We start from the raw sequence: 26348 nt of genomic DNA on the forward strand, positions 1-26348 counted from the left end.
TTAGCTCTGTGTCATAAATAAATTTGGATAAAACCGCAAGCCTTCAACAGAGTCATCTCGGCAAAGATGACCCATCTTCTCTGCAAGCAGCAACCTAGAAATAAAGAGAAGAAAGCACAATTATCTATCAATTATTCTTTGGACTTAACCAGAAGTTACAATGAAAAGCAAGGGCCTTCCTTACCGTTCTTTGGCCAGAAGGACAGACATTCCCACGAGCTTAGCAAACTCTTCAGATGTTAGAGATCCCTTTTCTGAAACCTAACAACAACGCACAGCAGAAAACGAAATGTGGTTAATTTAGTACAGGTACTAACCTTAGGCAGAATATATACCAGTACATGCAGGAAATAATTTACTGAATTTTTTACTAAAATCCAAAGAATACTTACTTTAGAATTAAATCTAACTAATTCTTAATTTTATAAAAGTTGATACCCTCAGAAAAAAAGAGATTAGAGGCTAAACTATAAACATGAAGTACTTCATAATGTAACAGGGAACTATTCTAAAGCTCAGAAAGAGCTATTGGATATTCTGAAAAGGAACACTTAACAAATTCTGTGTATTACAAGCTAGACACATATACATATATACATATGCATACAGGTTTGGTTAAAAAAATATGTGGTAGACAACAATAGATGCTGGCGAGGATGTGGAAAAGTGGGAAATCTAAAACATTGTTGGTGGGATTGCAAATTAGTGCAACCACTTTGGAAAACAGTATGGAGAATCCTCAGAAGAATGGGAACAAATCTACCATTTGATCCAGCAATACCACTTCTGGATATCTTCCCAAAAGATAGGAAACCAAACTACCAAACTAATGCATGTGTATCTATGTTTATAGCTGCACAATTCACCATAGCCAAATTATGGAACCAGCCAAGATGGCCATCAACAGATGAATGGATTACAAAACTGTGGGATATGTACACAATGGAATTTTACTCAGCCATTAAAAAAAACTCAATTACATCATTTTCAGGGAAATGGATGGAACTGTGGAGGACATTATGCTAAGTGAGATTAGTCACAAAAAATAAGAAATCAGATGCTTTCCCTAATATGTGAGAGTTAGGGAGAAATGGGTCATAGGAGGAACTCTTGAAAGAGGAAATCCTATAGAGGAGCAAACAAGATAACCTAAAGGAGGAGAAAGGAGGGGGGAAGAGGAAAATCTCTAAAACATACAATGTACTTAAACATATCAAAGTCAACCACTAAGCCAAGCCAGGGAAAGAGAAATGGGGAGGGAATGGAGTGGGAATGGGGTAGGGGTTAAATCAGCGATGTGTACATGTTTGTACACACAAGTTTTTTATCCCAATATGATGTTTGAATATAATGCACCAATAAAAAATTAAAAAAATATGTGGTAGAAACAATCTATAGTCTTGGGGCTTTAATCTGCTTAAAATGAGACATAAATAGTGTACATTATTCACATTATACAGGCTGACCATAAAGGCTAAACCACAGTAATATTTCAAATGAATAATACTGGCAGTTTAGCCAGTAAAATTCATCTGTATTTTGCTTTCCATATTTGTTTAAGTACTTATTTCACAAAACAACTTTAGTGTTTTATAATGTTGCTAATGTAGGTGTTAAATGTGTATGTATCATTCGGATTAACAAAGTTAAAACCTGTTCTTAACTTCAATAGGAAAGCCAGCACTTCACTAACTTTTAACTATTCTTATTTCTATGATGTTAAGAGGGTCAATGAGCTTTAAAGAGCTATCTTTTTTATTTTTTATTTTTTTGCATTATTGGGGATGGAACCCAGGGGCATTGTACCTCCAAGCTACATCCCCGGTCCTATTTCTTAGTCTTTTTATTTTTTGAAATAGGGTCTCACTGAGTTGCAAAAGGCCTCACTAAGTAGCTGAGGCTGTCCACAAACTGCAGTCCTCCATTCTCCACCTCCTGAATGCTGGGATTACAAGTGTGCATCACCATGCCTGGCCTTTAAAAAGCTTTTAATGGATGATATTTTTTCCCCAGTATGGGGGATGGAACCCATGGGTATTCTACCTCTGATCTATACCCCAGCTCTATTTTTTATTCTTTGTTTTGAAACAGGACCTTACTGAATTGCAAAGGGCCTAAGTAGTGGCTGAGGCTGTCCTTGAACCAGGATCCTCCTGTCTCAGCCTCCCAATTGCTAGGATTACAAACGTGCACCACCACGCCTGGCTTAATGGATGATTTTGATTAATATGTATTCATTGAGAATACCAAAACAATTTTTCATGTGGTACTAGGGATTGAACCCAGGGACATTTCACTTCTGAAGTACATCCCAGCCCAATTTTTTTACTTTTCATTTTGAAACAAGGTCTTGCAAAGTTGCTGAGGCTGACCTCAAACCTACAATCCTTCCGTCTCAGCCTCCCAAATACTGGGAGTACAGGCATGTGCTACCACACCCATCTAAACATTTCAATACAGTGTGTGAATGTTACTTTTTTAGTAAAGTTAAATTCAAAAGGAAATCCTGTTTCTCCAGTCACTAACCATTTGGGTCTTTGTGACATGTCCTAGTGACTGGAGGAAACTGGGTTCACGTACCGTCTCCAGGGCTGCAGCCACCATTTCCTCTTCCTTGTGAGACAGAAGCTCAATGACCATGACACCACTGTCAAAAACCCGGAGCCTGGAAACCAGATATGTGAGAACAAAGTCAGGAATCATCCAGGATATTCCAACACTAAGGAAGAACACACACGTTTTACTTTCTTTTACGCCCAGGGAATGAGGATGCTGTTAATCGTGCAGCAGTATTTAAAATATAATCAACAACCCCAAGTAACTTTGGCAGAACTAAAGAACTCCTGAATTAACAAATGTTAAAAATATAAACTGGAATCTAGGTGCTAACTAAAATATGTCTGGCTACCTTTCTTTTAATCTGAGGATGGGGGAAATATAACCCACAGCTGAACACACCTGCACTTCTGAATCTCCAGAAACAATACACATCATCTAAGGGAAAGGAGCTGGTTATTCTAAGCTCCTGGGAGGAGTTGACATTCTTACCTGCTTCCCCCAATCAACAAGAGCCTGTGAGCCCATTAGGACATTCCCAGCCCTGAGAGGATAAAGCCAGGACTATAGAAGATGCTTGCTGCCAGGTGAGCTGTAGTCATGCATAGTGTAATTTCAAGAGGATGGTATTCTGGCTCACCACACAGCATGGTAAACTTGGCTAAGCGTTCAGGTTGACCCGTGCAGAACCCTATGGCAAACTTTCTGCAGAGACTCCTTTACCTGAGAGGTAGTTTCAGTGCCTCCAGCATCTTGCACGCATTCACTAAATCTTCTGGTGAGAGCAACTAATGAAAGAAAAGAAATCTAGTTTATACTACAAATGAACAGAGTGATGCCTATAATTGTACTGACCATTAGAAAAGAACAGGAAAGCAAAATAATTACCATTTATCAAGGACTTTAGGTGATGTAATAATTATAAGGCAAAAAAATTAACAAAGACTTCAATTCATTAAAGTGATGCCATCTGATAGAAATATGATACAAGTCATATATATAATTTCAAATTTTCTAGTAGCCATATTAAAAAAGGGGGGGGTCTGGGAATGGAGCTCAGGGGTACAGCACTTGTTGTCTAGCATCCCCAGCACCACAGAAATAAAGATACAGACATTTAATATTTCTTTATTTTGCACCATGTCTTGTAAATTTAGTGTTGACAGTTCCATAACCACCATGTATAGCGAGGCAGTGGCTATGCTTCTGGATGGTGCAGCCTTAACACATCAGCAGTGTGGTGAGGACAAGCACAGCTGAGTCACACAGGAGGCTCCAGAGCCAGCTAGGTAGGCCCGAGGCCAAATCCTTTCAAACCACTGTCTCCAGGTGCGGCCTTGATCAAGTTATTTCATTTAAGCCTCAATTTCCTCATCTTCAAATTATCTCCAGAATGGGAATAGTAAAAGCACCACCTCACTGAGTGTCAGGGAAGACCAAGGAGGTAGAGTGCACAGAGCCTTGGCAATTAGAGCCAAGCACTCCAGTGGCAGTTGCAGTGAGGATTCACACAAAACACGTAACAGGCCCAGCTCGCGGGACACACAGAATCTTCCACATGGAGGTGACAGGTGACATCTCAGACTGTGCTTGACCGCTGGACATAAGGAGCCTGGTCAGAACCTTGAAGGCCTGGATATGTGGGTATGAGGGGGCCAGAGCCAAAGAACAGCCCCGGCTGATACTGGCAAAGGAGCAAAAGGCTCTCCCTAGGTCCCACCCACATGGCGATCAGGACCCAACAAGTTCATTCCAAAGAGTCAATCAGGGTTGTTCCCTTTTAACTGATACCAAAAAAAAAAAAAAAAAAAAAAATCACAAAACACAAAACTAAAATCTGGGCATGATGACACATGCTTGTAATCCCAGTACTTGGGAGGCTGAGATAGGAAGATCCGAGCTGGCAGCCAGTCTCTGCTACGTAATAAGGCTTTCCACAATTTAGTGAGACCCTGTTTTAAAATAAAGAATAAAAAATTGGGCTGGGGGCATATCTCAGAGGTAGAATGCAATTGGATTCAATCTCTAGTACCACCGCACACAAAAAAAACCCTAAATATGAATGTGGCATCATGTAATATTTGATACATGTAATTATTGTGAAATATTCAAATCAGGCTAAGCATATTTATCTCCCAAAAGCTTATCAATTCTTTGTGGTGAAAACTTTCACACATCCTTTCTAGCTTTTGGAAATATATGGTACGTAAATATTATCTATAACTGTCATACAATAGTACCCCAGAACTTCTTGCTCCTGTCTAACTGTATCTTAGAAGAGTTATATATTGCAGAGAATTAGCTTCTTACCTCATCCATTAAACATAAGTACAGAATATTAGAGCTGAAACATATCTCTCAGCACAAATTCATTTTAGAGTAAGAAAACCTGAGTCCCAAAAAGGTTAAAGTAAGCTACTTAAAGTCACTCAGCAAGTCACTGTCAAAACTAGGAATAGAATCTACATATTACATCCCAAGACAGTATTCTTTTCACTGTATCACACTGTTTCTCAAAATAGTTTTGATATTCACAATCCTTCCTCATATTGTATTCACTGTAAGGGAATTTGTATCATATCAAGAAAGTCTATACTTAGCTAAAAGAGTATCTAAATCTTCTATTCTTACTTCCATTCCTCGAGCTCGGTTTACTAAGCAGTACACTTCTGTGAGTGACATTATTCCCCCGCGTTCCTATTAAAATAAGAGATAAAAACAAGTATTATAAATAACACGTTAGCATTTCTTAGCAGAAAGCATAATCAGAGTAAAATCACAAGTCAGAAAGTTTCTTAAGTTTTTAAAAACTGTATTTATATTCAGGAGAACTAATTCAGATGCCAAGAGGCACTTCAAATTTAGTATATGACCTTTAATGAAATTATTACTGTTTTAGCATTTACTTCCATGAAAGAGGGCTCTATACCTTTTTTTTTCTTTTTGGTGGTACTAGGGGTGGAACCCAGAGGCTTTCTACCTCCAGGCTATATTCCCAGACCTTTTTTTATATTTTATTTGGAAACAGGGTTTCGCTGAAAGCCTCACTAAGTAGCTGAGGCTGGCTTTGAACCTGTGCGATCCTCCTGTCTCAGCCTCCCAAGCGCGGGGATTACAAGCGTGTGCCACCACGCCCAGCTATACCATGTTTTTTAAAAGTATATTTAGAGTTAGCATGGTGGCACACATCTGTAATCCCAGTACTTGGGAGGCTGAGGCATAAGGATCACAGGTTTGAGGAAAACCTCAGCAAGTTGCGAGACTCTTACCAACCTAGTGAGGCCCTGTTCCCTAATAAGAAATAAAACTGGGATGGAGGTGTAGGTTGAAGGCAGAACGCCTCTGGTTCAATCCCCAGGGCCACAAAAATAAACTAACTAACTAACTAACTAACTAACTAAATAAATAAATAAATAGCACATCTAAATGTTTCAGGTCATTCCAGCTAATAAATGAATAAAGTATAGAATTAAATAAGACTATCACCATTTTGTAACCCCTAATAAAGTAACAGATCCAAGTAATGACCATCAATGGTTGCTGCCATTACAAAAAGACAACCAGGCATTATATACCTCCTGATGAAAGGATACAGCACCCTCTATAAAACATTCTTATCAGAAAAACAAAAAGCAAAACAAAACACTATTATTTGTAAGAGTTGATAGGGAATACATAGAATGGAAGTACTACATAATTAGCCAAACCATGAGATACTCTAGGATATACTACTATTTTCAATATATAAATTTCAGCAGTGAAAGGAGATGAGGGACACAAAAACTCATAAAATTCAAAAAAATAAAAACTAAACTTGAGCCGGGTGTGGTGGCACACACTTGTAATCCCAGCATTTGTGAGGCTGAGACAGGAGGATCGCAGTTCGTGGCCAGCCTCAGCTACTACTTAGGCCCTTTGCAACTCAGTGAGGCCCTGTTTAAAAATAAAGAATAAAAAATGGGGCTGGGGGTGGTGTATCTTGGAAGAGGAATGCCCCTTGGTTCCATCCCCAGTACTGCAAACAAAACAAAACAAAACTTGAAAGAGAGATTAAATAAGTCTTTAAGCCAGGTGTGGTGGCACACCTCTGTATTCTCAGTACTTGGGAGGCTAAGACAGGAGAATCATAGGTTCAAAGCCAGCTTCAGCAATTTAGTGAGGCTCCCAGCAACCCAGCAAGACCTTGTTTCCAAATAAAAAATAAAAGCAGTCTGAGGGTGTAGCTCAGAGGTAGAATACATCTAGTACCACAAACAAAAACAACAACAAAAGAAACCTTTATCATTATAGTTACTAAAATATTTACAGAAAAATAATATGTCTGGGATTTGCTTTAAAAATAACTTTGAAGCCGGGCGTGGTGGTGCACGCTTGTAATCCCTGCGCTTGGGAGGCTGAGACAGGAAGATCGCACGGGTTCGAAGCCAGCCTCAGCTGCTTAGTGAGGCTCTCAGCAACTTAGTGAGACCCTGTTTCCAAATGAAAATATAAAAAAAAGGTCTGGGAGTATAGCCCAGAGGTAGAAAGCCTCTGGGTTCCACCCCCAGTACCACCAAAAAATAAAAAATAAAAAAATGAATAAATAATAAAAATAACTTTGAGAGGAGGTTGGTTTATAGATGAAGCTTGGTAATGGACACATGGGGATATATTTTATTATTTATTTTTGCATATGTTTGAATTTCTTAATAAAATTGTTGATAACCTGAAAAAATTGTTGATAACATTAATAAAATTGTTGATAACACATTAGACTAGATATATATACATCACAGAATTAATATCTTACATATTAAAATGATATGCAAAAATATAACTATGTAGAGAAATATTACATATCTCTTTTGAAAATAAAAGCTCCATATGAAATAGATTTAACAAGTTATAGATTCAAAAGACTATAATGACTCACTAATAATACACTGAACTAATTTAATATTCCTGAAGGAAAAAATAACATGTTAGCTGATGGTAACCCCATCATGTAGTAAAATGGAAATAATTTAACAGTTTTAAGAGTACACTAAGTTTGGTTTACCTCTAAAGGTGCCTGCAATATTCCAACCAGCTGCTTGGCCAGCTGCATGTGGTACTGTGTGCCGGAGCCATAAGTTTCCCTGGTAACTGGGTTAGCAATTCCCATGCTCAGCAAATAGGACTTAAACCTGATGGTCTATAAGGAGAGAAAAAAATGCATAAAAAGACTACAAGGAGGGAGAAATACGGAAGAAAACACTTCCACTGATGTTATGTACATATGTGAAATTATCTATGCCAATCTTAAGATCATGAATGAGGAAGGGAGGGAGTGGAGAAGGACCCAGGGTGGGGGACGCTCACCAAGTGCTGCGTGCATGTACGCCACTATCATCTGAACTACACTGCAATGTGAGAACACAATGCACCAATGAAAGTTTATTTTAAAAAAACTATGCAGAATGTCTCTCCATCCCAACATTCGAAATCTTTCTATCATAAATCCAATTATTTCTCTATATACCCATTTCTTCTATTGGATTTCTATGCTGTGAACTATAAGGCAGTAGATTTCTAGTAGTTTCCTTCAGAAATCTAAATATTCTCTTTCCTTCTTCTTTTACCTGTCATACTGTTTATTTTACAAGTTTTGTCTGAGAGATTTATATAATGACTTTATATACTTAATACTAACCACATGATACAACTGAAAACTTGGGAATTTAAGATGGATATGACCAGACTGCAGACAAATTTGATGAAACATGTCAAATTCAGGGATATATCTAAAACAGCCACTCCTTACACATTTCAATATCTGTTTTCTCCAAGAAAACTTTGAATCCTACTAGAACTAACAAAATTTTTATGGCCCACTGTTTCTTTGGCACTTTTATATACTCTCAAGTCCTAAAGGAAATAAAATAGTTCATTAAAAAAGTGAACTGACCGGGTGCAGTGGTGCATGCCTGTAATTCCAGTACTTGGGTGGCTGAGACAGGAGTATTGCAGGTTTGAGAATAGTCTCAACAAGTAATGAGACTCTCATCAACCTAGCAAGACCTTGTTTCAAAAGAAAAATAAAATAGGGCAGGTACAATGCCTCTGGGTTCAATCCCCAGAAAAACACACACACACACACACACACACACACACACACACACACACACACAAGCAAGAAAGCAAATTGGGGGGGTTATAGCTCAGCAGTAGGATGGTCTTGGGTTCATCCCCCACTGAAGGAAGGAAGGAAGGAAGGAAGGAAGGAAGGAAGGAAGGAAGGAAGGAGAAAAGGGGAAGGGGAAGGAAAGGAAAGGAAAAGAAAGGAAAGGAAAGGAGGAAGCAAAGGCAGGAAGGCAGGCAGGCTGCTTTGCAACACTACATGCATAGTCTGGTTTCTAATGCCTTTTTTTTAAAAGCATCTTTACCTCATCTTCTGTGATGTCACCTTGCTTCTCCTTAATTTTATTAGCAATTGATTTTGATAACTCCACCATTTCCTTGGCCTGTCAAAAGAAAAGCAAAAGCTATAAAGAAAAAAATGTTCCCAACATATTTTTTTTGTGTGTATGTGGCAATGGGGATGGAACTCAGAGGCATTCTACCTCCAAGGTACATCCCCAGCCCTATTTTATTCTTTTATTTTGAGACAGGGTCTCACAAGTTGCAGAGGGATGCTAAGTTGCTGAGGACAGCTGTGAACCTGCCATTCTCCTGTCTCAGCTTCCCAAGTACTGGGAGTATAGGTGTGCGCCACCATGCTAGGCTCCACAAAGTATTTTCTAACAAAAGATATTTTCAAAACTGTATCATAACTGATACAAACTTCAGAAGTATGAATGACGTATACCTTGATCATTAGCTTGCTGAGGTCTTCAAAGGCCTGAAATGAGAAATATAAGTTTTTGTTTAAATCTGTTTATAAAAAACTAAAATGTTTTGATTCAATAAAGCACCCTCTATTTCTTCCTGTGATAAAAATTTGCAAAATTTTCTTACATTTATCTATTTATTTAAAAAATAGTTATAAGCAATATATCTAAAAATCCACTTGAGCTAAGAAACCATACATTTCCCAAAACGAACTATAACAAAACTTTTCAAATTTTCAAAGAGAAAATAGTATTGATTAAACAAACAAAAAAGGCAACATAAATTACAGCTTAGAAATATTATTGACTGTTATATGACACAAGTAAGAGGATCTGTAACTGCTTTCCCTGATGGGAGGTCAAGAATCCAAGGCACTGTACGTCTTTCCTGGTTCTAAATGGCAATTAAGAGCTGCAGGAATATTTGGGGAGAGAAGTCAATAATATAATATAATATAAATAATATAAATAATATAATATAATATAATATAATATAATATAATATAATATAATATAATATATAGCGGGTGTGATTTAACTGAAACAGAAGGCCTCGGCCTCAGATTATTAAACTTGGTATACTTGTAGCTTTGGATATAGTGGATATCATAATGTGTTCCAATGCCAATGAGATCTATCTGAGTAAAACTCATCAGCTATTTAATATTCAGCAAATATTCACTCCAAGGAGTTCTTCAAATTTCATCAGACATGTTGCCAATAAATTATTTCAAGATACTGAAAATATCCTGCCATTATAGAATTTCTTGTCTAATTGATTTTCACAAACGTTATTTAAAAAAAAATCAGTTAAGCAACTTGCCATTAATTGTGGTTCTGATCAGCTTATGCCCACCTGCAGGGAAGTATCCCCATCTGCAAAAGGGTTTTGCTAAAAGAATAGAGTGTTGTGTAAGATTCTTATGGCCGACTCACTAAGGCTAACACTGAAAACAAAGGGGAATGTGCACACACCTAACAGGAATTTCCTCAGATAAACAAAAGGCTGAAACGCTGAATTCTTATCAGCAACAGCCAGCAGATGCAGGAAACCCTTTGTGGGAAGCTCTGGGCACCAGCTCTGAAACTAAGTCAATTTGAACATTTAAATGAGGAGTAAATCACACCCCAACCTCCTTTTCAAAAATAAAACAGACATTTTACACATTTAAGATTTGTACTGTGGCTATGTGAAATAGTAATACATCTCTTTTACTTGTGTAAAGAAAACTAAGACAAAAGCTTATAAATCACTTCATTTACTATATCATATTTTCATTGAAAAATATACTAAAATAGTGAATTCACATAGAATACATACATTTGTCTTTACTGATTATATAGTCAACAAAAATAAATACTTTAATGTCTTAGAAGAATTGTCTTTTAAAAATATTTTAAGTAACTATAAAGTGCAAACAAGCTTCTTCTATTTCTATTCTTTTATGTGTGTGGGGTACTGAGGATAAAACCCAGGGGCATTCTACTGCCTAACTACACCCCCCCAGCCCTATTTTTATTCTTTATTTTGAAACAGGGTCTCAATAAAGTGCAAAGAGCCTCACTAAATAGCTGAGGCTGGATGCAAACCCAGATCCTCAGCCTCCCAAATGCTGGGTTTATAAGCGTGAGCCACCATACCGGCTTCTTTATTATTTTAAAATTTGGAATTAGACAGCTATCAAAAACAAGGGATAGAAAAACTATCTACAATACAAATTAAGACACGACAGATACACATACCCATTTATATTATTTTATCTGTCCATTTACAGAACCTTCTATTCCTTGATAGTCAAATTTCTATTCAAATGTTGAGAAAAATGGAATCTGTGTTAAAATCCCAGTCACTTAAGCTGACTTACAGCCTTATGTCTTACTGATTTTCAGTCATTGCTTTGGTTATTGGTTTTAGTAACTGTTAGTATATTCTTGAAGTTCCAGTTTGAATATTCCCGATTCTGTACCTTTGCATACTGCATTTCCTGCACTTGAATTCCTCTCACCCCTTCTGATCACTGTCAGCACCTACTCATCTTTCAGGCCTTACACTCCTGCTCCTGCTCTTAAAAGCCTTCCTTGATCCCTGCAGCCTGTTCTCTCCTCTCAAGTGTTTCTCACTCTATAGCTCACGTCTGCCCTTCTGCAGGGACCTGCAGAGCAGAGAGCAAGAATTATCTGCTGGATGGATCCATGACCTGCATGATAGAAGTAGAATGCTTTTGTAGAACCCTTTGAGTTATGCTGAGTCCACAAAAATTAGACCGAACAGAATAACTTCCTTCATAAATTAAGAAATATTTTATTTTGAACATAATACCAACTTGTATGGCAACATTCAGAAAATAGAATACAAATAAGGCTTAACACAGAAGATGACAGAGGCACAAAAGGACAGTGTCAAGGCCTCCTGGGGTAAAGAGGGTGATGCTGTGGAGTGCTGCGCACCTGCCAGCAAGTCAGGGGAGCGAGGCACTCGTCTCCTTGCTCCAAATCTAACCACTTACTCTGGATTTTAAGAACCCTTCTGATGCTAAAATGTCAAATTTTAGGGGACTAGAGGATTCTGAGAGGATGGGGGCTGTGGCAGCAGTTTGTGAAGCTCTCCAAATGCCAGCATGAAAGCAGACAGGACACCTAGATCTACAGGCAATGTGTACTACCAGAGCAAGTGCCGTGATACCAGAAGAAACCCTGAGATTTAAGCAGATGGGGACAAGAGTAACAAGACCCGCATGATGCCAACATCAGGCAGGAAAAAGAAAAGAGAAGCCCAACAATGGAAACATAAGAGAACCCCAAAAGAGCAGGCGGGTACTCAGCGGAAAGTGAGGCAGCCAACGTGAGGACAGGGCCGGAAACTCGGAGGGCTGTCTACTCCAGTGGTGGTGGGCACACCAAGTCCCTAGTAGGGACTGAAGGAGACAAAGCAGCCTAAGAATTCTTGAAACTGACCCATTAGGCTTCCCTTCCAGAACAGGATCCAACACTGGGAGAAACTACTTTGAATCAGAATTGAACAAGGTAGGGATAATATGGAGGATGAAAAAAGTCTGGACAGAAACAAAGCTAAAAAATCATAGGACACTATCGTTATTTTTAAGATAGTATGAAAACAGCTGAAGAGGGAAAGGGCTATGTGGAGTAAGAAAGCTACCTGAACTATTCTTTCCTCTAAAAGCTCAGAAAATCTAATTTCACATGAAAATGAACCACAACAAAGAATCAATCTCAAATCCCACACAAAGTAATACAAGAAAAAAAGGAAATAAGCAGCAAAGTAACACCGTATAGACTGAAAGCATACTGGAAAGGCGTGCACACGGGGGAAATGGAATGTCCCCCCAGGAAAGCTAATGTGCTAGGTGCAGCAAGATGCAGAGGTGGGGCATGGCTGAAGGAGGTGGCCACTGGGGGCGTGGCCCTGAAGACACTTCCTGTTCCTCTCTCTGCTTCTAGCTGCCATGAGGTGAAGCATTTTCCTGTGCCATGCCACAATGTTTCTGCCTTGGAGCTGGCCAACCATAGGCTGAACCTCTGAAATCTCTAAAACTGAGAGCCAAATAAACCTTTCCTTCTCTAAGTAGTTTCTGTCAGGTATTTTGGTAAGAGCAACAAAAAGCTGACTAATATGCTAAAAAAGCATATTAGATACCTCAGAATAATAATTCAGAACACCTATCACATAAACACATTCTAGTAAAGTCACTGTGCTTTAAAGAAAAATAAAATCTTTTTGTCTATTTAGGAAAAATAGAAAGTGATTTTATTTTTATTTTTTTGATACTGCAGATTGAAACCAGGGGCATTCTACCTGTGAGCTATATCCTAGACCTATCTTATTTTTATTTTTAAACAGTACCGCACTAGGTTGCAGACAGTCTCACTGCTTGTTGAAGCTGTTAACAAACTTTCTGTCTCAGCAATCCTCCTGTCTCAGCCTCCCAAGCATTACAAGTGTGCACCAACAAGCCTGGAAGCAAGTGATTTTTTTCTTTTTTTAAAATTTTTTGTGGTACCAGGAATTGAACCCAGGGGCAATCTACGAGCTACATCCCTAGTCCTAATTTTTTTTTTACTGGGGATGGAACCCAGGAGTATTCGACCTCCGAACTACACTCCAGCCCTATTTTTTATTCTTTATTTTGAAACAGGGTCTCACTGAGTTGCAGAGGGCCTCACTAAGTAGCTGAGGCTGTCTGAACTACAATCTTCCTGTCTCAGCCTCCTGAATGCTGGAATTACAAGCGTGCACTACCATGCCTGGCTCCTAATTTTTATTCTTTATTTTGAAACAGGGTCTCACTAAGTTGTGGAGGGCCTCACTAAGTAGCTGGTGCTGGCTATGAACGTAGGGTTCTCCTGTTTCAGCCTCCCAAGTGTTGGGATTACAAGTGTGCATCACCACGCCCAGCTAGCAAATGATGTTTAAGGAGGAAAACATTAGATTATCATTACTCTTTAATAGCAGCACTGAATGCCATTCAAAAAAAAGTAAAGGTAACATACTGAAGACACGCAAGGAAAGAAAAAAGTAGCCGAGTATTTTAAATCCAGCAAAACTGAGTCTCATGTATAAGGAACACACAGGTGCCAGATACAAGGAATACTGTGCGCATGAGCACTTCCTGAAACATCCACTAGAGAATGAGCATCAGCCAGCCAAGATGGCGAGGGGGAAAGATGCGTGTAGGGACTGGTGATCCTAAACATACTTCTAAAACTGAGACTGAGAGCAGAGGGAAGTGTGTGTATAGGCCCTACATGCTCAGATGGTATACACAGAGTACATCTATCCGTGTGTGTGTGTGTGTGTGTGTGTGTGTGTGTGTGTGTGTGGTACTAGCAATTAAACCCAGGAGCATTCTACCTCTGAGCTACAGCCTGTTTTTTATTTTAAAAAAAAAGTTTAAATAAATATTTTTATAAAAATATTTTTTTGAGCTGGGCGTTGTGGCACATGCCTGTAATTCCAGCACTTGGGAGGCTGAGACCGGAGTTTGGCAGTTTGCAGACAGCCTCAGCTATTTAGTGAGGCCCTCTGCAACTTAGTGAGACCCTGTTTCAAAATAAAGAATAAAAAACAGGGCAGGGCATATAGCTCAAAGGTCAAATGTCCCTGGGTTCCATCCCCAAACCTGTAAAAATAAATAAATAAAACTAAATAAATAAATAAAAATAAATAAATATTTTTGAAACAAGGTCTCACTAAGTTGCCTCAGCTTCTCAAGTACTGGGATTATAAAGTTTGTGTCACCATGCCCAGCAAGCACACCTATTTTTAATGCAAAAAGAAAGGGGAGGACACATACAAAAAGATTTCTTTTTGGCTGTTTTAATAGTCATTTGATAGTTGGTTGCCCTGATTCTGAATTGAAAGGCTCTCTCTCGAGGCACATCTTATAATAACAAAATCCTAGCCTTGTCCTCTGAAAAGGCCTAAACACAAAGATCAACCCAAGAGCTATGAATACAGATTGTGGATTGAGAATATTATTTACCACTAACAACAACAACAACAACACAGAGCTTCTCTGTTAAATGTGGACTCCAGATCTAGGGCAGGAAATATATAAGATGGTCCTGGAATTTATCACAGCAGATAGTGAGGAAGCTTCTAAAGTCCATCAGGTCACCTCAGAACACTCAGGGGCCAAGTTGGAGAGGCTCCTCTGGCCAAATGTGGGATGGTCTGAACACCAAAGAGAATAAATAATTGCAATTTACTAAAATCAATCAGTATTCTGAAATTCATGACAATATGGGTGTTTTTGTTGTTGTTGTTTGTTTTTACCCCTGGTCTACTCAACTTCCTAATGATAAAGGACAAAGCATTTATCCTGCCTTCCTTATATAAAATGTGTCAGTGGAAAACAAATAGTAGATGAAGAGAACCAGCTCTCTAAAAAGTATTCGTGCTAATATATGAAAAATTAACAGAATATCACCATTTGCAACCACCAATCAACTAACAGATCTTGAACATTAACAACTAATAACATGACAAAAACATTGTAATGGTGTGCCTCCTGATGAAAGAACATAGCATCAGCTCTAATCTTGTCAAAGGGGTTGAAAACGAGTATGATCAAGTGTCTGGATCCGGCTGCCAATTTGCAGGAAATAAAAATATAATACACAGGGTCAAAATAAATGAGTAATCAGCAATACCTACACCATGGGCACTTAATAAGTCAAATGCCTTTGGTTACTCAATAATAATCTCTATTTTCAATTAGTAATCCTAAAATAGATATTCAAACACTATTTATTTGGGGCCAAGGCAATGGGGCCAAACAATCATGGACTGAAATCTCCAAAATTGTGAGCCAAAATAAGCCTTTCCTTTTTATAAGTTGCTTGTCTTAGGTATTTTGTTACTATAACAGAAAGCTGTCTCTACACCAGTGATATATTTATCTATATTAACTATTACAAACCCTAATCATTACTGGTTTTCTTAAATGGGGTTCTTTCCCCCTCACTTGAATTCCTTCATTTATAATGAAGCTTCAAAACATCATAATGTACATGCTCAAGGTTGTCTCTGAGGCAAAGTGATAGGCTGGTTGAGTTATTCTTACTGTCTGTATCTGATATCCAGGTGGTCATCAGTATAAAACTGTGTGCTGGCTGGCCAAGACAGTGACCACAGAAGAGAATTTTTTCTCCCAAGGTTAATCAAACTTTCAAAATAATTATACAGAGAACCTTGAATTCCTTAGATGTATCTTCCAACCAGTTACATTTTTAAAAATCATGTACACCATCCTTTTTTTGTGTGTGTGTGGTACTGGGGGATGGAACACAGGGGCTTTTCTACCTCTGGGCTATCCTCCCAGACCTTTTTTATACTTTATTTGGAAACAGGGTCTCACTAAGTTGCTGAGCCCCTCAATAAGTAGCTGAGGCGGCTTCAAACAGGTACAATCCTTCTGTCTCAGCCTCCTAATCGCTGGGATTACAAGCATACTCTACCAGGCCTGGCTAAAATTTATGTACAGCATTCTAAGATGCTTTCTAATAAAAACAAACTTGTGTTTCTTTTTTATTTCTTTGTAGAAAAAATTATAAAATATGTTTTTATTAAATTATTCCAATCTATGGTAACCTGTTAAAGGAGACAGGAGAGTGGAGCTTCAGGCAAAATAAATATATTTTAAATTAGAAAACAGTATTAGTCACAGCTATATCCAAAAGAATAAACAAAAACTGCTAGAAAAGATGGTTGAGTAGAACTTAAGAATTACCTCGGAAATGTTTTTGTCAGTTTCTTTTCTTTTTTCTTCCAGTTTCCTTTCAATACCTACAATTCCTACAGCTCTTACTCTTCCTGGCTAAAAAAAGAAAAAAATAAATAAAACATACAAAATGGGAAGGAAACAAAATCTTTGTGAACCACATTTTGTTTTCAATGGCGGAAAAGGACCCACAAAGAAGCAAAGAAAAACAGCATATAATTATATCTAGCTTTCTCCCAAAGCATCTGTCTCTTTTTGGCTATATACAATGATCTTAAATCAGTAATAAATATTTTTAAAAAATGGTATGTTTTATTCTGTATTTTAAATATAAATTAGATATCCTACTCATTTTTGTTTTTTGGCAAACTACCATGTATCAGATATTTTAAAGGGTTTTAAATATAGAAAACATTATAGCAAAAATTTTGATTTGTTCTTACTTTAGTGCCAAGATAGTGGTCTTGAAAGTTATTATTCAAGCTTTCAAACATTTGAGTGCCTATTCATGGTTGGTGATTAAACTAAATGCTATGAAATTAATTTTTTACCAGAATATCACTGTCCTGTTTTTTAGCGAGTTCTATATTGACAGAGTCCTCCCCTCTCTCCCCACTTCCTTACTGGGGACTAAACTGAGGGTGTTGAAAGTGTTAGCAACCTTTGAGTTACACTCACCCATCCTTTTGTAAAATTTTTGAGATAGGGTCTCGCTAAGTTGCTTAGGCTGGAGTCTTTTTCTTAATAAAAATCAAAGTACAGAGTTGAAAATACTGGGTTAACATATAGTTTTTAAAATACCTGAGGTCCTCTATTTGTTTGTAATGCCTGGGAAACTGGCATATTCTCCCATCTTCTCTGAGTCATTTCCTCTGATAAACGCCTGTAAAACTGTTATGGATATACAGGAATCAACCAGGGTGCAGCAACACCATACAAATTATTACTTAACATTTCTTAGTACAAAAGTCTGTTCAGCCATGTGCAATAAGCCTAGAATTCTCAAAGGAAGAGACATCAAAAGAAATCAAAGGAAGTTCTTTTCTTGGACCAACTTCAGAAAGCTCAAAGTTTAAAAAAAAAAAAGGGCGCTGACCTTCTATATAAAGTGGACTATTCTCAACAAGATGAGTGACAATGAAGCAAATTGACTTACTTTAAACAATCTGCCTATGTGGATTGTTTTCAATCTATAGTGAAACAAACACAGTGCCAGGAAAAATATACAACTGTTTTCCGTGAAGGAAGCAGAGAATCATTTGTCCAGTTAAAATCTGAAGCCAAAAATTAAGGACATAACCTGCTCACTAAAAATGAAATGTACTTTTCAATTACAGTGAGGATGATCTCAGTCAGTCACTTCTATTTGCTTAGTTACTACTGTGTGAGGAGTACTAAGTAGGGGGCTGTCAAATAAATGATTTATGATATTAATGAGAAAAAATATACCTGTAAATGTCTTAAGAATACCTATACATTGACACTAGTCAGAACATATAAATGATTATTTTTGGCATAAATGGTTATATTTGTATACAGCCTAATTTAAGTCTGGAGAGCTTTCAGATACTACTTCAATTTAACATTTCCCTGCATTATCCCCCCCACCTTCTTTCCTGTACTGTGGTTTGGGCCTGGGGCCTCTCACACATGCTTGGAAACCACTCTTCCACTTAGCTATAACCTCAGTCCCTGTACTCTTTAATCAAACTATACCACTAAAAACTTTACTAGTAGCCAAGTGGCATGACTTAGCACATTTCCAGCCTCTCCTCCCTTCTGTGACCACACCCTCCTGCTTTCTATTTCTACTGAGACCCAAAATTCATATTCTCTAGCCTCTGATAAGACTTAAGTTATACAAAAATTTTACTGTAAAAATATGGTGAAATCTGGTATATTATATAACACTGCCTTCCAACCTATTAACATATGCGCAAGCGCACACACACACACACACACACACACAAACACATACACACACACACAACTTCTAGTCCACTTTTATTCATATGGAATCTTACCTCAATCTGGCCATGTTCTTTGAAGGACAGTTTGATGTAGGAGTTCTTACTACTCTGGAATGGGCCAGGTTCTTTGTTAGGAGGGGCTGGGTGCAGATGGACCACTATCTTGGCACTAAAGTAAGAACAAATGTAAGGTATTTAATTGCCTTTAAAAAAAAAATCACTGAGTCAGGCGTGGTGGTGCACTCTTGTAATCCCAGCATTTGGGAGGCTGAAACAGGATGATCCCAGCTCACAGACAGCCTCAGCTACTTAGTTAGGCCCTCTGCAACTCAGTGAGACCCTGTGTCCAAATAAAGACTAAAAAATAAGGCTGGGGGTGTAGATCGGAGGTAGAATACCCCTGGGTATTCTCCAGTACCACACACACACACAAAAAAAAAAAATCACTAATTGTATTTTATTAACTTTTAATATAGTTCAAATCACTCATAAAGTCATATAAAAACAAAGAATATCCTGAAAGCCAATCTTTTAAATTTTGTGTTAATTCAGTACCAATGAGTCTTCATTGATACTAAAAATTTACACACTTCTACTGAAAGGCTATAAACTATAAACCAAGAAGTTTCAAGTTACCAACTGTATAGATTAAATGAAAGTATGGTTTTAGAAAAAAAGTTCAAAATAAATTTGCAAAATGTTGAGTGGTTTATGACTAGGGTTTTCTATCTACAGAATTATTGCCAGAGGTTATGAAGGGGCCTATAGTTTTTGCCAAAGAACACTACCATCATTATTTGAAAACAAAATGTGAAAACTTATCTGTAAAACTGTCCAGCTGATATTTTATTAAAACTCCATCCAAAACTAACATTCTACAGTGTTATTTGTTGGGAAATGTCACTCAATCAATAGTGTGACCTAAAAGAGACCAACAGTCAAAATAATCCTCAAGATGCTGCTGTCCCAGGAACACAAGCTACTATTATCTTTATGACTATTACCTTCTAATACTATTAAAAATATCACCATATTTGTTCAGCTTTCAACCTACTCATAAACAATCATCTATGAGCCGGCTGTGGTGGCGCACGCTTGTAATCCCAGCATTCGGGAGGCTGAGACCAGAGGATCGCGGTTCGCAGACAGCCTCAGCTACTTAGAGAGGCCCTTTGCAACTCAGTTGAGACCCTGTCTCAAAAATAAAAAGACTTGCCAGGTGTGGTGGCGCACACTTGTAATCCCCGCGCTTGGGAGGCAGAGACAGGAGGACCGCGCTGGTTCGAAGCCAGCCGTGCTGGCTTAAGAGACCCTGTTTCCAAATGAAAATATAAAAATAGGTCTGGGAGTGTAGCCCGGAGGTAGAAGGGCTTCCAGGAACTCTAGTACCTCCAAAAATAAATAAAAAATAAAAAACAAAAAGACTGAAAAAATAGGGCTGGGGATGTAGCTCGGAGGTAGAATACCCGGGGTTTCATTTCCGTACCACCCACACACAAAAAAAGGAATAAAAATTAGGACTGGGGGTGTAGCTCGGAGGTACAAAGCCCCTGGGTTCAATCCCTAGTAACACACACACACACACACACACACACACACACATAAAAATCCAAAGTTAGAATAAAAAATGCATGTTGATTTTTCATGTATTCTTTACTGAGTCACTCAATTATTACATTTCATCAAATTTAAAATCTATGAAGTATCCCAAATTCAGAAGATATTAAGTTACAGACTAGGGATACAGCTCAGTGGAAGAGAGTTCCATCTCTCAAGACCCTGAATTCAATCTCCAGCAGCATACACAAACTAATAAATAAATAAATAAATAAATAAATAAATAAATAATAAAAACAATGTATAAATCAACACAATATGGTAATTATTTCAGGGGAATGGCTAGGAACTAAAGAGAGTATCAGAAAAGTTAACCTGGCATATTATTGAATCCCTCCTCATTGGAGGTATTTTTTAAAATAAAACATTCTATTGAAGGCAAATATTCTAAATATTTTGTTACAGACTTTAGATTATCCTGGAACACAGCAGAGAAAAAAAATAAAATGATCTGGAGTACCCTTAACGTCTCATTTTATGGAGTGTAGTAAAACTGAAAAAAAGATGAAAAGAGGGAAATATAAATTATGGGAACAATCTATCCTAAAAGCTGATGACTTACTTTTTCAAAATGTTTATCTTCTTTTATGTTAAATAATCTTTTATGGTAACTTTAACATTATGATTAAGGCATACATCATCATTCCACTGAAGTTCAACTCTGTTCTATTGAAGTATCTAATTATGCTAAACTAAAAAAGAACCTACACAGAAAACAATACTCCATGCTAGCAGTATGTGTTAGTAAGTCACCTTAATCACATGAATTTAACATACAAAACCAAAAATTGGGGAACATTTGAGTAAATAAGAACAACTGAACTTACACCCTTACACCAGGATGGCCACATTGTATTTACCTGGGAGAGAATCATTTTATGTTCATTGCCCTCATATTTATTTATTTATTTATTTATTTATTTATTTATTTATTTATTTATTTATTTATGTGGTACTGGGGATGGAACCCAGGGGAATTCTATCTTTGAGCTACACCCCCAGCCCAATTTTTTTTTTTTTTTTTTTTGGGTGGTACTGGGGTTCCTGGAAGCCCTTCTACCCCCGGGCTACAAACCAGACCTATTTTTACATTTTTATTTGGAAACAGGGTCTCCTAAGCCAGTGCATGCGGCTGGCTTTGAACCTGTGCGATCCTCCTGTCTCTGCCTCCCAAGTGTGGGGATTACAAGTGTGCGCCACCACGCCCGGCCTTTATTCTTCATTTTTAAGACGGGGTCTCACTAAGTTGCAATGGGCCTCACTACGTAGCTGAGACTGTCTGCGAATCGTGATCCTCCTGTCCCAGCCTCCCATGCTCGGCGCCCTCATCTATTTATTAATCATACCTCCTATTGCTCTTGTAAGTGTCCCGTTTGGCAAAGTAACTGTCACGATACTTTATTTAATTCTTTTCTCTGAACAACTCAAACTTACAAATAAATTGAATGATTACCTAGAAATAGTAGCAAGTCAGTTAATTTTCTCGGATGCATCATTTCTGATAGCAAGTACTAAATGACAGGTACATATAGCAAAGTCAAGTATAGAAATATAGAGAATGACAGTTCAACCACATTTATTATCACCCAACATATTATAGCAAACCTTAGTACTTTATTCATACTTTAAGAATGAGTCTAACGTAGGGAAGTAACCTTCCTGCGGGGCCTCCTGACCAATAGTGTAACAGGAAGTGTTTTTTATGAATAAAGGCTGTAAGTCAGAGCCCTCACCTCTTCCCGATTCCAGCCGCTTGTTCTTCAATGAACACAATGTGGGCCAGAGGGAGAGCCATGCAGCATTCCTGGAGGAAATTCAGAGAACAAGATCAATGACACTTGTCAGCAATACAGCATCAGTGTACCAAACGTCTCTAAGAAACTTAATAATCAAAATAATAAAAAACGTTTTATTTCACATATAAACCTAAGGAAAAATTAAATTAAAACAACACTGTGGTGGTATTTTGTTTTATAGAAAAACATACAAAGCTTAAAAGCAGCTGTAACTACCTTTGTTTTTACAGTGTGTATGTGTGTTTACATACACACACACACATATATATACATGTGTGATTGTGTGTGTGTGTGTGTGTGTGTGTGTTGTACTGGGGGTTAAACCCAGGGATATTCTACTTCTGAATTACACCCCCAGCCCTATTTTACTTTTTTTTTTTTTTTTTTTGGTGGCACAGAAGGTGGAACCCAGAGGCTTTCTACCTATGGGCTACCCTCCCAGACCTTTTTTATATTTTATTTGGAAACAGGGTCTCACTAAGTTGCTGAAAGCCTCACTAAGTAGCTGAGGCTGGCTTCGAACTCGTGCGATCCTCCTGTCTCAGCCTCCCAAGTGCAGGGATTAAAAGCGTGCGCCACCACGCCCAGCCTTATTTTACTTTTTATTTGGCAAAAGGGACTCATTAAGTTACAAAGGGAGGTTGTCCTTGAACCTGTGATCCTCCTGCCTCAGCCTCCCAAGGGTTAGGATTACAAACATGTGCCACCACATCCAGTGCAGTGGGTATATTTTCTAAAAGTAATGTTTATATGAAAACATTTATCTGTAATATTTTCTTATATAGAAAAGAAAATACAAAAACAAATACAAAAAATTTATAGTGGGTTATATGGGTGATGTTTACAATTTCTCACACTTTACTCATACATACACAAACAATTAATTTTAAATATAAAATATTAATGTAACTTTCCTTCATTAGCACATACATTTTTAAAAATGATTATTCAAAGTTGGGTACAGTGGCACACACCGAGGGTTCCAGCTACCTTAGAGGCTGAGGCAGAAGGATCACTTGGGCTCAAGAGTTCAAGGCCAGCCTGGGCAATACAGCAACACCTTGTCTCACAAATAAATAAGGCTAGAGATTTAGTTCAGTGGTAGAATGCTTTCCTAGCATGTGCAAGGCCATGGGTTCAATTCCCAGAACCACACAAAAAATAAAACATATGATTAAAGAACTCCCCATTCTCCTCCAAAAAGATTTCTCTTTTGAATTTATAGTTGTTTTAAGAGAATTAGACAACATTAACAGTCTACAGAATATATTATTAATACTGGCTAAAATTGGTTCTTGAAGATCAAATGAGTGAGATATTAAAACGGTTAGTGGTTTTTCAAAGGGCCATAGTACAATATATAGATTATATGTGATATTAAAATTTCATAGGGGCTGAGGGTAGAGCATTTGTGAGACCTGGGTTAGATTCCTTGTACTCTTGAAAAAAATTCACAGCAAAGTGTGGGGGGGATCAGAAAAATAAAATCAGATGAGATAGCTTATCTCATTGATAACACTAAAATTAATGCAAGCTATATATTTTCAAGTAAAAACTTTTTGAAATAAAGGATATCAGGTCTATCTTACACATAATCCATGCACCCTTCCTAGAAATTATAAAAATGAGGGTTGGAGGAGCGTCCCTTGTTTGGAATGATCTAGAGGCAGTTCTTCTAAGTGTCCAAATGAAAGCAAGAGACAGGCCTTCCCTCAGTTCTCAGCAACAACCTGGGAGAACGGGCTGTTTAGAGGACACATGGGTCTTTAAAGATCCCTCACAACTTATGAAAAAAGACCCTCCCCCCATACAGTGAACACTCCAGTCGCCATGATTCTCCACCCATTAACTACATAGGCTTTTCTAGGAACCAACTGAGGAGAAATAGCCTAACTTCTCTCTGCACACCATTCAGAGATCGTGAGATGTCTTCTAACATTCTGAAAAGGAATGTGTTGTGTCCATTTGTAGTTTTGCCAAAAGGGGGGGGGGGGCAAAAAGAAGTAAAAAAAAACTTCAGTGCTTTAAAGTCTAGAAAAAAATGCTAAAAGCTGTGTCTTACATGATTTTTCTGATCTCTCCAAATCAGTCGGTGTGTACTAAGAAGGAGGGTCCCCGCATCAAATTTTATCTAGAAAGAGAAGATCATCACAAAATATTAGCATGTCACTCAGTGTTAACCTGATTTTTTTCCTCATTAATCAAATGATATGAAGTTAAGTCACAAACATTTCAAATAAAGATTTATCACAAATTAAAGTGGGCATGGTAGCACACACTTGTAATCCCAGTACTTGGGAGGCTAAGACAGGGGGATCACAGGTTTGTGGCCAGCCTCAGCTACTTAAGAGACCCTCAGCAACTTAGTGAGACCCTGTTTCAAAATGAAGAATAAAAAAATTGGCCTGGGGGTATACCTTGAAGGTAAAATGCCCCTGGGTTCAATCCCTAGTGCCAAAAAAAGAAATGATCACAAATTAAAAAGAAGCAACGTAGCCGGGTGTGGTGGCGCACGCTTGGAATCCCCGTACTTGGGAGGCGGAGACAGGAGGATTGCACAGGTTCGAAGCCAGCTCCGCTGGCTTAAGAGACCCTGTTTCCAAATAAAAATATAAAAATGGGTCTGGGAGTGTAGCCCAGAGGTAGAAGGGTTTCCACGACCCCCAGTACCTCCAAAAAAAAAAAAAAAAGAAGAAGCAATGCTTCTTCATAAATATATGTATGTTAGGGAAAAATTGAAAACAATCCAGATGTGTAAATACAATGGGGGGGAGTCTATTTATACTTAACACACAGCACCAAAACAAATTCTTTTTTTTTTGGTGGTGGTACTGGGGTTCCTGGAAACCCTTCTAGCTCCGGGATACACTGCCAGACCTATCTTTTTTTTATATTTTTATGGCTTTGTTCGAACCTGCGCAATCCTCCTGTCTCCACCTCCCAAGTGTGGGGATTACAAGCATGTACCACCACGCCCGGCTAAATTCTTGATAAATCAGATATTTAGGAGAAAACAGGGTAATTATAAAAACAACACGAAAAAATGAAAAGACTTGAAAAATATTCTCAGGCTGATAAAGGCCTTCCTAAGAAAGACATTAACCCCATTAGCACTAAAGGAAAAGATCAATAAATTCAACCATACATACATCACATGCACATACAAATTCTTGTGTGTGGTGTGTTTGGTGCTAGGGATTAAGCCCAGGGGCATCCTACCTCTGAGCTACACCCCTAGTCCATTTTATTTTATTTGTGAACAGGGTCTCATCTTGCTGAGGTTAACGAGAGTCTCATTACTTGCTGAGGTTCATCATTACTTGTGATCCTCCTGTTTCAGCCTCCCAAGTGCTAGGATTACAAGCATGACATATCACTACCAGCTCTGCACACACAAGTTCTTAATAGCAAAAACTATCAACTGTAAAAACAAAAGACAAACATATTAGGAAAAATAACTGCAACTCACATCAGAGACAAAGGGCTAATTTCCTGAATATAGGGAGTACTTTTAGAAATCATTGAGAACAGTTTGTAAGCCTCTGAAAAAATGAACAAAGACAGAAAAGCTCACAAAAAGAGAACTACAAAAGACTCTTAAACACATTAATAGATGCCTAACCTCACTGATAGTAAGATAAATGCAGATTAAGAGAATATTGAGATATCCTTTTCATTCATCAGATTGATAAGAGCCAAGTGTGGTGGTGCATGCCTATAATTCTAGTACTTGGGAGGCTGAAACAGGATCTCAGGTTCTAGACCAGTCTCAGCAAGTAGTTAGACTCTCCTCAACCTAGTGAGACCCTGTTTCAAACTAAAAAATAAAATAGGGATGGAGGCTTAGCTCAGAGGTAGAATGCCCCTGGGTTCAATCCCCAGTACCACACACACACACACACACACACACACACACACCCGCCAGGCAAGGTGGTGCATGCCTGTAATCTCAGTATTTAGGAGGCTGAGACAGGAGGATCACAAGTTTGAGGCCAGTCTCAGTAACTTAGCAAGACCCTGTTTCAAGAAGAAAATAGGGCTGGGGGTATAGCTCAGAGACAGAATGCCCCTGGGTTTAATCCCCAGTACAAAAAAAAGATTGATAAGAGATCTAAAATTTTGGTAATATTGTATTGGTGATAGTGGTGGAAATATTCTCATACATTTCCTGATGGGACATCTTCTGTGGAAGGCAATTTGTTATTATCTATCAAAATTGAAAATATAGGCCCAGTGCCATGGCACTCACCTTAATTCCAGGAACTAAGGAGGCCGAAGCAGGAGGATTATAAATTAGAGTCCAGCTTGGGCAACTTAGCA

The 26348-nt window shown here is 38.1% G+C and overlaps 1 protein-coding gene across 2 annotated transcripts in view; it reads right to left on the bottom strand.

Moving 5' to 3' along the window:
• VPS36 (vacuolar protein sorting 36 homolog) overlaps positions 1-26348 on the bottom strand; it is a gene marked incomplete at both ends in the record, with an annotated part of 33062 nt that continues 6714 nt past the window's right edge. For both annotated transcript variants that reach the window (XM_080719918.1, XM_080719917.1), the window contains 13 exons: positions 1-94; positions 185-261; positions 2581-2665; positions 3280-3344; positions 5188-5253; positions 7595-7729; positions 8961-9038; positions 9383-9415; positions 16655-16741; positions 17447-17536; positions 18670-18784; positions 21966-22036; positions 24091-24159. In XM_080719918.1, the coding sequence (XP_080576044.1) occupies positions 1-94; positions 185-261; positions 2581-2665; positions 3280-3344; positions 5188-5253; positions 7595-7729; positions 8961-9038; positions 9383-9415; positions 16655-16741; positions 17447-17536; positions 18670-18784; positions 21966-22036; positions 24091-24159 (1065 nt within the window). The remainder of the gene's footprint in view (positions 95-184; positions 262-2580; positions 2666-3279; positions 3345-5187; positions 5254-7594; positions 7730-8960; positions 9039-9382; positions 9416-16654; positions 16742-17446; positions 17537-18669; positions 18785-21965; positions 22037-24090; positions 24160-26348) is intronic.

Source organism: Muscardinus avellanarius (assembly GCF_963383645.1).
Source record: "Muscardinus avellanarius genome assembly, chromosome: 2".
Classification (NCBI taxonomy): domain Eukaryota; kingdom Metazoa; phylum Chordata; class Mammalia; order Rodentia; family Gliridae; genus Muscardinus; species Muscardinus avellanarius.